The 13,148-nt window shown below is 50.9% G+C and overlaps 1 protein-coding gene and 1 long non-coding RNA gene across 3 annotated transcripts; one reads left to right on the top strand and one right to left on the bottom strand.

Annotated features, from left to right (window-relative positions):
* Window positions 1–688: 688 nt before the first annotated feature.
* CHRNA2 (cholinergic receptor nicotinic alpha 2 subunit) lies at window positions 689–10,916 on the bottom strand. 2 transcript variants are annotated; one of them, XM_045774099.2, is made up of 6 exons: window positions 10,816–10,916; window positions 9,961–10,112; window positions 9,510–9,554; window positions 5,894–6,003; window positions 2,109–3,123; window positions 689–971 (listed from the first exon to the last, which is right to left on the bottom strand). In XM_045774099.2, exons 1-6 carry the CDS (start codon window positions 10,886–10,888, stop codon window positions 846–848), a joined length of 1,521 nt encoding a protein of 506 aa, XP_045630055.2. In that variant the 5' UTR covers window positions 10,889–10,916; the 3' UTR covers window positions 689–845. The 2 variants fall into 2 exon arrangements, with proteins under 2 accessions (XP_045630055.2, XP_087722490.1); XM_087866364.1 differs by having other exon boundaries at window positions 9,961–10,097.
* Window positions 10,917–11,473: 557 nt separating this feature from the next.
* On the top strand, window positions 11,474–12,775 carry LOC148109112 (uncharacterized). The gene is made up of 3 exons (XR_015726440.1): window positions 11,474–11,573; window positions 12,132–12,234; window positions 12,479–12,775. It is a non-coding gene; the product is annotated as an uncharacterized LOC148109112 (long non-coding RNA).
* The last annotated feature ends 373 nt before the right edge of the window (window positions 12,776–13,148 follow it).

The raw sequence follows: 13,148 nt of genomic DNA, 5'->3' as shown, positions 1-13,148 counted from the left end.
TTCAAGGACAGATGGCGGGGACTACAGCGTGGCCAAACCTGTTGGGGCCGGCTGGTGCTGAGCCAGTTTGCAGCGGGCAGGTGAGTGGGTGCTGCTAAAGGTGAGGGGAAGCCAGGGGTTCAAATGAGCTTCCAGGCAGTGGGATGGCCCAACTACCTGCATCCAACCACACATCCCTCTGCCACCCAGAAGGTCTGACCTGTACCTCTACCTGACCTGTGGCCCTGCTTCCCCCTGTCTCTCCTTCCAGGAGAGTCTTGACCATCGTTAGACCTGCAGGATCAGACTCGAGACACCCTAATCTACCTTTCTAACCTCCTCCCACGGCTCCCACACTGGAGCCCCATCTTAGCCTGCCTGCTCTGCTAGCTACCTTGGGGCTCATTCCTGAATCCAAAATGTTGTTCACAGCCCTTCCACCCCCGCCCCCCGAGGTACCCTCTCCTCTCTTCCCCACGCACCCATCCTTTGAGGTCTGTGCCTTGACCCCCTGGATCGCTCCGCTCAGTCCTCCTATTACTCAATGCTTTCCTGGCTCCTGCAGGAGAATCTTCTATGGCTTCACAGGGTCCCCACCATATTGTAACCTTCTGCAGAGCGAGTTCCTTATTTCCTAGTTCCTCAGCATCCAAAACTGGGCTCTGTGCCCAGCAGATTCTCAGCACATGGTACAATAACGTCAAGTGAGTTGACCCAAGGAGTGTTGGATGATTAGGCCAGTGTAGGGACTCCACAGAGAGGCGCCTGCAGTCAGAGGGCGTTGACCCTAAAGGCATACTCCAGAGGGGACGGTGGTTAAAGATGGTCGGCAGGGTCACCTTTGGGTCCAAGCAAGGAACAGGAAATCAGATCATTCCAGCCAAGAATGGAGGAAGAAAGAGTCCAACGGTCCCCAGGAAGCAGACGATGATAAACAACCAGAGGAATATCCTATCAATGACCATGGCCACGTACTTCCAGTCTTCCTTCACCTGCATGTGGAAATGCACTCACTGTGATGGAGGCCAGGCCTTGGGAGAGGGGAAGTATCCCACCCAGGCACAGCCTCTGTAAAGATGACACTAGGGGCAGCAGTGGCCCCACTGAGACCTAGGAAGCTAACGTTGTCTCAAGATTCAAACAAGCCTCTCCTAGTGATCCCTGCCCTATCCCACCTCTATGACGTGACCCAGAGCCTTTCCATAGATGCTCAAGTTCCAGAGAAGGGAGGCTAGAGGTTCTAGAACCACCTATGGACCTTCCCAGGGGGCCTGCAGTGATTTAAACTCAACACCCGGCAGTTACAAAATGGTGAAGACTGCGCTTGCCCCATGTTGCCTCCCACCCAATCGCCACCCACTGCAGCAGGTGGAGAGGAGGAGGTAGGTGAGGGTAGGTGTGGCCCAGGGAAGGTTGGGAAGGTCACAGGGGCGGGCCTTTGTGGAATTTGGGTTCAGAGCCCAAGCAAGTGAGTCTGGATTCCTACCTGCTTCCAAATTAGATAATGATTAATCTTTCTTATCCATTCAACAAGGCCACCCACTAATAACCACCCGGCCTTTCATCCTTCCCTAGGTTGGTAAGAAGTCTGTGATCTAAGCAGTGGCCAGCTGATCTAAAAACGCTGGGCACGGCAGGGGCCAGGGCGGGGAGCCCACCTGGTACAACCAAGGTTCCTCAGGGTTTGTGGGTGAATAGTGAATTCCACAAAATGCCCAGAGCCCACAAATAGAATTGGGAGGAAACCATCAGGACAAAGGAGGAAGGCTGAGGAAGCAGCAGCCTGGTTTATCTGATTTATCATCTGATGATATTCCCTTCACCTCCCTCTGTCCCCTTCCTCCACCACCTGTAGGGTAAGGGTGACAAGGATGGCATGGAGAATTTCAGCATCTGAGATCCCTCCCTTTCTGGCTTGCTGTCCTCTGGGTAGCCTTAGCTGGGGCATTCTTGGCTGCTCTTCTGCCACCTGCCAGCTAGATGTTCTTTATCATAGTGTAGTCCAGACTCCCAGGGGCCACAACTGAGGGAAATGGGTCCTCATGGAGGAGACTAGGTGGTCTAAACTACCACCTTGGGGTGAGGGGTAGTCACCTAGAAGAAGAGCCCCTCTCCCGGCCCCAACTCACCGAAGAGTCAGCGTCCTCAGATCGCAGGTGATCGGCAATATAGTGCACACCTTCCAGTGCCTTCTGTATGCGAGGTGACAGCAGAAGCCCACCCTCCTGCAACTGGGCTCCCGCCTTGGGACCTGAGGCCCCTTCGTGCAGACCACCATGGCCGCAGAGCATACCCAGGGAGGGGGATGAATGGGCCGCCCACACCCATCTGTCTTCCTCCTCCTCTTCCTCCTCCCTCTCCTCCGCATCCACGTTGGTCTCCAGCCAGTGATAAGAGGAGCTGGGCTTCAGATCTGGGGCGTCGTGGGGCTCCAAGGAGGGCAGGGGCCGGTTCATCAGAAGCCACCGGGGCACACAGGCCAGAAAGGCCACCCGCACCCAGTGGGGCATCGTGTGGGTGCTGGGGGAGCGGTGGTGGACGTTGAGGACGAAGACCGTGATGACGATGGAGAGCGTGACGAAGATCATGGTGAAGAGCAGGTACTCGCCGATGAGCGGGATGACCAGGGAGGTGGAGGGGATGATGTCGGTGATGAGCAGGAGGAAGACGGTGAGCGAGAGCAGCACGGAGATGCAGAGAGTCACCTTCTCGCCGCAGTCTGAGGGCAGGTAGAAGACCAGCACGGTGAGGCAGGAGATGAGCAGGCAGGGGATGATGAGGTTGATGGTGTAGAAGAGGGGCAGGCGCCGGATGACAAAGGAGTAGGTGACGTCGGGGTAGATCTCAGCACAGCAGTCATACTTCTTGGTGTTGTAGGTGCCCGTGGCGTTGACGATGGCCCACTCGCCGCTCTCCCAGTAGTCCTTCAGGTCCACGGTCTGCTCCATCTGCTCCAGGTCGATCTTGGCCTTGTCATAGGTCCAGGAGCCAAACTTCATCTTGCAGTTCTGCTGGTCGAAGGGGAAGAAGGTGACGTCGATGCTGCAGGAGCTCTTGTAGATGGCAGGGGGCACCCAGTGCACCGTGCCCGTGGAGAAGAGGTGGGCCTTGGTCATGTGGGTCACCGCAAACTCCCCATCTGCACTGGGGAGAGGAGAGGAGCTGGGGGACCCGACTCAGCCCACCTACCCACGCCAGGCTGCTCCAGGCAGCCAGCAGTGGGGGACCCCAATAACAAAGCCAGAGCTCGCTCAGTTGTTGGGGGTCTATGCAAGTGTGTGAGACTCTCCCGGCACACCCACGTTTAGAGCTACCTGAATTGTCTTTCAGACACTATCTTTTTAATGACAAAAGTAGGAATTTTGAAGAATATAGGAACATACATATATATTTGTTTAAAAACATTCTGATGTTATATATATCATATATATTTGATTGACATACAGATCATATATATAATTTTTTATATATTTACAAACACATGGGATGTATAGTCTTATGGCCTGTTTGTGTTCATTTAATATTTTAGGGTGATTATTTATATTTTTTCCCCACAGCAGATGGTGAGCAAGGCCCTCATCTAGGGTCACGTCTTTTCTACCTGGGATCCTTAGTTCCTGGCTCAGAAGAGACCTAACACCTTTGCTGGTGAAGGAAGATACCTTGTTGACTCCAGCCATTTAGTGGGCATTTCTGCACCCAACCCGATCTGCTAGGGCCTACACAGGAGCTGTGGGGGATGGAATGGGAGACACAGGCCTGCCCTTAAAGAACCACGAGGAACTGCAAGGAACAAGGAGGACCATGAGGAAATGAGATGCAGCCCTAAATGCCTATAATTCAAGGGGGGCAGTTTGACAACAGCACCACAGGGGCAGCCCCTGGGGGCGGGGCAGGCGGGGAGGGCGGACCTCCCTTCTGGCTGGAGTGAGCTGGGTCACCCTGAATGCTGCCAGTAGATGGTGGAAAGATGGGGTGGAAAGCATACTAGCGGAGCAAAGGCAGGGAATCAGGAACAGAGGAGGGGAAGGACAAAGCTCACAGTGTGTACTCAGGCTGGGGGTGGGGCGAGGGGCAGGGCATAAGAAGGCTGGTGGGAAATGACACCTGTGGCATCATGGGGCTGGGCATCCAAGGGCCACCAGGGCTCTGGGAACACTGGAGGAACAGTGACCATTTGCTGGGACTTCCTGAGTCCCTGAGTCCCCCGGGGGTGGTGCTGTGGGCTCCACGCCCTAGTGTTCAAGGATCCTTCCTTCTCCCTCCAATTCCTTAAAGTCAAGGGAATCAGAGGAATACACAGGAAGACAGACTTCTTTCCTATGGAGAAATTCCAGGCTAGGGATTGGGAAATGGAAAACTTTGAAAGAGAAGGTTAGAAACAGGAGCTTTGATAGACAGTAAGGAACAGGTCAGGCCAAAGGTTTTTTGGGGGGTTTTTTTGAGGCGTTTTTGTCAACACACAGAACTACCACTAGATGGCAACATGTGCCCCATTTGGAAGAAGGAAAAGTGCAATTTCCCTGATCCCTGTTTAACCTGGAGTGGAGTGTCTGGTTAGAGGAGACCCTTCTTTAAATGTCTGCAAGAATTTGGTTTGGACTTCCGTCCTATCCAAAGAATTTCCTGTTATTATCAAGCAACACTGAGCGAAGCTTTATTGACAATCCCAGATTTCGGGTCATATCTGATGCTAGGACTTTGCTCCTGACTTTTCTGCCAAGTGCCAACGGAGCAGGAACTAGAAGGATCTTGGGTGGTGGCTCCGGGGCATAAAGATATAGAGGAAGGGCTCCGTGAGTCCAGTGACAGCCACCAACGCCAGGCACCTGCAGCTAGACCTCCTGCACTGAACGTGTTTATGGACATGGCTCAAGGGAAAGGGCTTTGGGTCTGACCAGAACTGGGCTTTATAAGGGAGTCATTGTCATGACTTTCTCTGAAGACACCAAAACTCAAAAATGGACCTATCTCCCTTTATTTTATTGTTTAAAGATAGTTCTTCCAAATTCGGGTCAAATGAATTAGGAAAACCTAGACTACATGGGTTTCTTGGCAGCACAACTTACAACAACATTAAAAATGCGGTCTTGTGCTAACATTTTCCTAAGGACTGGGACCAGGGTGGGGGAGTTAGCGACATACAATGTTATCCAAAATTATTTGACTGTATAACTGCTTTTCATACCTATCCATATCTCCTAGAACAGGTGCTCCTTAGAGCCCCACATTAGAAAACACCATTAGCGAAGCATAATGCCAAACATCTTTTAAGTTTTGATTTCTAAGTGAAGAATTACCTGACACCAAACACACAAACGAAAGACTCAATCTATCTATCTTCTTTTTTTAAAAAATGTGTTGTTGGTGTTCACTGGGACTCTCTTTCGACCCCCTTGCCTTTTATTATCCTCTTGTCATTATGCTGAAAGATGTCTCCTTTTTTATCTTGAATGCAAGGCCACTATAAATAATGTGAGTTTTACAAATACCCATGCCACGTGAGTCTTCCCCCTTGAGGATGTTCCCAGGGATGCTGCTTACCGTTCCAACAGTACCACCATCCTGCAAACTGCCAACTCTTCGGCATTGTTCTCGGAGCCTACACCAGCCAATGTTTCAAATACTACTTGGTGTTGGCAGATCTGTGTCCCACAATCAGCACAGCACCATGCACTAATTTAGAGTGAGTGCTCAGTAAGTTTAGGCATATGAGTGAGAGAACAAAATGAAAGAAATGAAGGAATCAAGAGGAAAGGTGGAGGGGGTGAGAATGAGCAGAGCAGGAGTTGCGAGAAAGGCAAGGAAGCTGAGGCACAAGGGGGGACCTCCCAAGTCCAACCCAGCTGAGCTTCACTGTACCCGCCCCTCCCAGGGGCGTCCCAGGGTCCTCCAGGACCCCCCGGCTTCCTACTTGTTGTAGAGGACAATGTCAGGGATCCAGATCATCTCCGAAGGGACCCGGAGGGATGTGATGTTGCCGAAATCAGCCGGGTCCCAGTGCAGCTTGTAGTCATTCCACTCCTGTGCATGGGGAAGGGAGTCGCGTCAGCTGGCACTGCCCGGGGAGGAACCAGGGGATGCCCCAGCAGCTGGCTTCGGGAGCACCCCAAGTGCCTCCCCTAGCCCCCAGAAGAGAAAGGGCTGTGAGGCGGGGACAAGGCTCTGAGCTGGGGATTGGGCGTCCGGCCTGTGATACCCAAGCCCGCTTTGCCCCAGCTCCAGTACTCGAAGTCCTGGGCACACCTGGACGATAGGTCACCCTAGTCCTGCCTCTGGTCCTCATTCTGCCACCCTAGAGGGATGACCCTGGAAAGCCACCTCACTCATTTGTAGGAACAACGTTTTTAGTGCCTCACAGCTTACAAAGGATTTGAACACCCTCTGTCTAGGAAGAGCCTCCGTGGGAGAGCTGGGGAGGGAATGCTGAGAGGGTGGAAGTATTTCCCCATTTTAACAGGTAAGGCAACTGAGGACCAGAGAAGTAAAAACAACCGGCGAAGGTTATGCAGCTGCGACCAAGGAGCCCAGACCGGGAAGTCCACGGTGACTTCCAAACTGTGCTCCAGAGTGCCCCCACTTGGGAGTCCCGGCAGGGAGGGGACGCTCTGGGCCCCAGCCTTGCTTCCAGCAGCGGATCCAAGTGAATCTTCCACCCCAAAACCAGGTTAGTATTATTCACTCTCTGAAGTTTTCCTTTTTGGCATCATCACAAGTGGTGATGAATGTGGATTTGCGTATATATTTATTTAACGCCTCTCTCTGTAAGTTCCATGAAGCCAGGGACAACAGCTGGTTCACTCTGGCTCCCTAGCACCAAGCCCTGGGGAAACGCTCCGTAAATGTGTAGCTGAGTGGTGAAAACAATGCCTCCTCCCTCTCAGGTTGTCTGGTTCCACTTCTGGGAGGGCTTCCCGCATCCCTTCTGGACCTGAAAAAAAACAACCACCCCCAACAGATAATGACTGGGGTTGACCCACAAGGCTGTCCTTTGCCTCTCAAGGGCTTTTCATAATTATAAAAGCTACTACCATTTATAAACCCAGTTTTGTCACAGGCCCTTTAGATGGTTCTTTCTAATCTTCACAACAATCCTATGGGTTAGGGTGAAGAAAGTGAAGTGTGGAGGGCACGCTGCTAATAAGTGGCAGCACTAGTACTTGAATCCTGGCATCCCTGTCTCTGAGCCTGCCCTCATTCCAGGGGCCATTTTGCTTTTGCACATCTTCGCTAAAATAGTGCAGTAATGCACCCTTGAAAAGGGTCCCATGCATGATGCCTTTTCCCCTCTAAGGACAGTTGTGTAACGTTTACAAAAACCATCAACCAGGAAGGGATCCAGGAAGGAGTGAAGAGAAATAGGAGCATTTTCAGGAAGCAGGCACGAGAGGAAAAGTACTGGTCTAGCTCGGTGGTTCCCAAACTTCAAGCACCCAAGTCCAAGTTTCATAATTTTTGCCAATATATGTGCTCTGTCTGTATCATCATGTACTTAGTATTTTCCTTTAAATTGGTTCACTGTTTTTAAGATTACAGAAATTTTGAAATTTTACATTACTGACTTAACTAGAAAATCAAAAGCATTTGAAAATATCCACTAAAATATAAATATGACTATTACAAAAAGATTAGCAAGGCAAGTAAAATCATGTCATGAAACACTGCTGTTGGTGCCCAACCATGCTTAGGAAGGGACTGGCCTCGCAGTGGTATTGACTGCTCACCTGTAGGGGAAGGCTTAGGAGCACAGAGGAGCCAGACTTGCAAAATAAGGAAGGTTTAAAAATTCGTAAAATTGTCAGGACTTCTCAGGACATTGACAAACACCTTTGAAAGGGATTGCTCCTCATCAATGTATCCCCTTCCCCCCAGTCCATCATCTCTCAAGCTTTCGGGCTCAACCCAGATTTGGAGGACATCTACACCCATGCGTTATAGTAATTGGCAATCAGTTGCCAATGCAGGCAACAGATGGTACTATCCCCATTTAACAGATGAGGAAGTAAGACTCTGATAGGTTAAGTAACCTGCAGAGCATAACAGGTTAGTCAGAGGCAGTGCTGGTTGGCCTGGCTCCTGCTCGGGTGCTCCTTCCCCTGCTCCCCATCCCAGCCCCTGAAGCAAAGAAGATGGGCTCGTGGGAACAGTGATGGCAACCCAGGTTCTAGATCTGGCCCCTGCACTGCAGGACTGTATGGTTTCCCAAGTGTCTTACTGCTCTGGGCCTCAGTTTGCACATCTGTAAAGATGAGCCGCATGACCCCCTGGCAGCTGCAGGGTGAACAGTGTCAGAGGGGTCTGCTCCATGCCTCTCACCTAAGCATTCAGTTATAAACTAAATGGCCATTATACAGCCCTGGGGCCATGGAAAGTAAGGCATTCATTCAAAAGACTCAAAGTAGAGCTGCCAATCACAATTCTGATTGTCGTGGTTTTCTGAATGGCAACGTCTGAGATAGGAGGTTCTCAGTTTCTCAGGTTACCAGTGGGGCAGGAAGAGAGGGTAGCGGGAGAAAAGGAGGCAGAGGGCTAGGTCCTCTTTCTCATGTTCTCCCACCATCTCCATTTCCAGGCCCAGGGAGGGACTGATTAGAGCTTGAGGGGTTGAAGTGGAAAGGAATACATTCAGACTCTAACAAAGCCTATGCCTCCAAGTGCTGCTCCCAAAATGGTACATCAAAAAAGACCACACATTCTTTGCTAGGAGTGATGCTGGGCCATTTTCCAGACCTTAAGAAACCAGCAGCTTCATTTCCTGTCTCTTGGGACTCTTGCTCTGGGATCTCTGAACCTCCAGGTGAGGCAACCAACTCCCCTGCTAGAGAAAGACCCTGAGTATGCCTGAAAAGGGTGAAGGGCCCAAGTGGGCCTAGCTTCCAGAACCTTCCAGACATCCCTGCTAAAGAATGGACATGAGTGAAGCTATCTTAGATCCTCAGAGCAGACCAGCCACAGGTTAAACAGCACCAAGTAACACCAGTTGTTGCCATGCAAAGTGGAAGAAACCACCCAAACTCCTGGCCATAAAACTATGAGGTATGACAAACTGTTGCTTTAGGCCATTAAGTGTTGGGGTAGATTCGTTAAGCAGCATAGACATGGAACGCCCATCATTCTCCTGCAGAAGGAGCCTGGGGTTCCGAGTTGAGCACACCTGCGGCCCCACTTTTCTAGCTGAACTGCACTCTGCTTCTGGCTTTCTTCAGCTATAAAGGGGGCAAAATGAAACCTCCCCTGGGTTTTCAGTGACTACTCAGAAAGAGCTGATCTGCAAAGAATGGCCGACTTGCAGGAAATGCCCACTCCCGGAAAGGGGATGACTAGGTTCTTGTAGGTGACCTTCTCAGGTGCTGGACCCAGATCTTAAGAGAAGCAGTCCAAGATCGGCCAGCTTTGGGAACGTCCCAAGTGGCAACTCTCCCGTGAAACGTGAATTCAGAATCCCACTGCTTGTGAGAGAGTCCTGGGAGGGTCTGGGGTCAATGGGTTCCCACCCCCACTTTTGCCTCAGCCAGAGAAGAGGCTCTTACCTGCTTTAGCCAGACGTTGGTGGTCATCATTTGGTTCTTTTCATCCTGACCGGTGGAGAGAGTAAGAACAATAGAGTGATGGAGCCAGCCCCCAACACAGGGTGGAGTGGGATGGGCTGATGCAGACCCCCTACTCCCTAGAAGAACCTCTCATATGACACCCTAAGCCCAGCCCAACCTGCCACCCCCTCCTGACATTGCCACCCTTACTCAGACCCTTCAGGAGCACACGGGCTACTTGGGTCCTCTGGGTTTGTGTCGAGTGGAACAAACAGGGCACCTAGACAACCCACTGCTGCCCATCAGTGCCCTCTCGGGAGGGGCTCCAGGGCTGGGAGATGGGGAGGGAGAAGGGCTGGAGCTGGGAAGGCAGGGAGGAAGGACCCCGGGAAAGGGACCTGTGGTCTGAGGGCTGATCCCAAGGGGGAGAAGCGTGGGGGGAGAGGCGCACCACATCGATGAGCTGGGCGATAGACAGCCCAAAGCGCACAATCACCACGTCCGAGGTATTGGGCACCGGCCGTGCCCAGCGGTTGTAGCCCCTAAAGAGGTGTTTGAAGAGGCGGTCCTCAGCTTGGCTGTGGGAGGCTCGCTGTGCCGACCCTGTGGACAGGAAGGAAGAGTGGGGTCTCTGGGAGTCCATGGTGGTTAGTGCTTGGGTCCCTCTCCCGTCAAATCAGAGCCACTTAATCTCAGTTTCCTCATCTGTAAAGTGGTGACACTATCCAGAACCTGTCTCAAACACTGTTGAGGATTAAATATAATAGTGTATAGTGGAGCCTAACGAAGCAAGCAGCGCATGCTTGGAGCTCAAGAAACGGCAGTTACTCTGTGACTATTAGAGAAGAAGGCAGGGAAATAAGTGCTGGAGAGGGAGGCAGAGGCCAAGGAGTGGGGAGGATCAGACCTGGAGACAAGATGCAGCCTTGAACTGAGGAGCCCCATGGGACAGCAGTATGCGGGAGACACCTGGTCAGTGTGGGGTGAGCAGAGGGAGAAGGGCTTCCCACGTCTCTGTGAGCCTTTCGTTCCCATCCATGTGTCAACGAACTGCTGGCTGATGCTAACCACAAAATCCTCTGCCTCTTCAGGCATCTTCCCCATTTTTGCTGAAGCTGGGGGAGGTTCAAGGTGATGCTTGAACTCAGAGCCGTGAGTGCCCAGCCTCCTTCTCACTGAGGAATGAGCTACTCGGAAGTCCCCCGTGGCTTTGGCAGTTGCCATGAGCCTGCCTGCAGGAGTTTCCTCCATGCTACATGGGAGCCCACGGGTGTGACATGATGTCCTAGTGATGACACCTACTCACCTGCTGGGATCAGAAGGAGCCACCACAGACCGAGCTTTGTCATGGACAGGACCGTGGAGTGGGAGGGGCCCATGGCTTCAGTGGACGGGGTCTGGCTTCCCCTGGCCATCAGAAGGAGGGCAGGCCAGAGCTGTGCTGAGGTTTCAGGCTCAGACCTGCTTCCCCAGGAAGGCTTCCAGGTGCTGACGTGGCAGGGCTTCCGCTGGATTCCACACAGGCCTTCTCACTATGGAACCTGAGCAAGCCGTGCAAAGGGTCTCAGCGTCGTGCATCCTTGACACAGGATGTGCTTGTGTTCCTCACACTTTATAGAGCTGAGAAAGGTGAACAGTAGAGGGCTTTGGGCTTTCCCTGGCTAACTAGAGGAACTAACATCTTCTTCTTCCTCCGGCGTCAACCTGTTTCTCTGCCTGACCCACTAGACAGAGGAGGGTACAAGATGAGAATGAAGTCCCCATTGTTCTGGCCTCGGTGCTGCATTTCCAAGATGAAGATGATTGTATCACAAAGGGTGGTCAATAGAAGAACTCGGGTGCTGTTCACAATAACCCAAATGCGGAAGCACCCAAATGCCAGTCAGCTGATGAACACCCACACAACAGATGGTATAGTCATATGATGGATGAGTAGGTCATAAAAAGGAATAAAGTGCTGATACCCGCTACAGCATGGATGAACCTTGAAAACATGCAAAGCGAAAGACGCTAGACACATAAAAACTACACCCTGATTCGATGTATATGAAATATCCAGAAAAGGTAAATCTGTGGGGCCAGAGAACAGATTAGTGGCTACAAGGGGGTTGGGGGGAAGGGAGAAGAGGGAGTGACCGCTAATGGTGCAGGGTTTCTTTTTGGGGTGATTGAAGCGTTCTGCAGTGATGTAGCCGTGTTTGTTGTACAGCTCTGCGAATATACTAAAATTCACCAAAATGTACATTTTCAAAGGATGAGCTTTATAGTACTGTGAACTATATCTCAAAAGAGCTGTTATTAGAAAATAAATAAATAAACACTTTCTGGATTAGTTAAAAAAAAAAAAAGATAGCCACCTCTCTTTAGACTCTAGGGACAACAATAAAGGCCAGAACGTGGCAATGGTTCCAGTGGCGAGAAGGACACTGACGTCAAAGATGGAAGTAAAGCGTTGAATGTTTTGTAATGGGGGAGTTGGAGAAAAGCCATATTTTTAAGTTAGTGTATTAATATATATAGTGATTTAAAACATCTGTTACTAGAAAAAATATTAAATATTACCGTAAAAAGCTTACTTATCCAAATTAGCACTTTTTTTTAAACAACCCTTCTTATTGGCAGATTGGAGATGTCTCATGTTCAAGTACACCTTGCACGTATCAAAGGCACTCTCCGGGTCTGGCACTGGCCATGTCCTCGGGACACAGCGCGGACTCTCATACAGGTGATGGGCAAGGTGGGATGATGAGAATGTTCTGGAACTAGATACCGGTGATGTTTGCACAACATCTTGAATGTCACTAATGGTAAATTTTATGTCATGTATATTTTGCCACAATTTAAAAGGAAAAAAGAATATGAGTGAGAGGGATTTTAAAACGTTATCCCCAAGTACATGGGAGAATCCAAATTATTATTGTTGGAGGAGTCATAAAACCTCTTCTATGAGCTTCTTTCTCATCCTCCAGGCAGCTCTGTCCCTACTCTTGGAGCATCGATGGCCTCACCGGCGTTCCGCCTCTCCTCAAACCTGTCACACCACTGTCCTGCCCTCCTGGAGTTTGTGAATGTGTCTCTGAGTCCTGGCCACCACACGCACTGACTCAGGACTGGGGCAGGGCACTTAAGCCCTCTGGGGTTTTGTCTTCTCTGTGGTAAGGAAAGCGCACTATCTGCCCTGCCTACCCCTGAGGACGGGTGCAGGGAGGGAGCAAATGGGATCATGCCCACAACAGCTCCCAAGAACTGCAGGGAGCTGGGTAGGAGAAGTGGCAGCTGCTATGGTTATGGGGGATCAAAGACCCCATGGCCTTGCGCATTCATGGTTTGTGCCAACTGGAGGGAGAGGGGGTGTGGGAGGGCTTTCATGTGAATTTCAATGCGTTGGCATTTCGGGAATGTATTTATTATAACAGGCTTTAGGAAGAATCTATGAAGGAGACCCAGGCTTATGGCTTAGTTTAGGGAGCAAGATGACATTGAACATAATCTTCTTCCATAATCTGATTATTTATTCTTTTCTTTACTCATTCATCTTTCCACTTCTTCTTCCATGATGGGGCAACAATGTGCCGGGCATTAGGAACAAAGAATCGAGAATGGGTGGCCCTGAGGGGGACATAGCAGAGAAGAAAGGAC

Source organism: Ursus americanus, chromosome 13 (genome assembly GCF_024610735.1).
Source record: "Ursus americanus isolate L20-20 chromosome 13, mUrsAme1.1.p, whole genome shotgun sequence".
Classification (NCBI taxonomy): Eukaryota; Metazoa; Chordata; class Mammalia; order Carnivora; family Ursidae; genus Ursus; species Ursus americanus.
The sequence above is the reverse complement of the archived record's forward strand: the minus strand, read 5'-3'. Positions and strand labels throughout refer to the sequence as shown.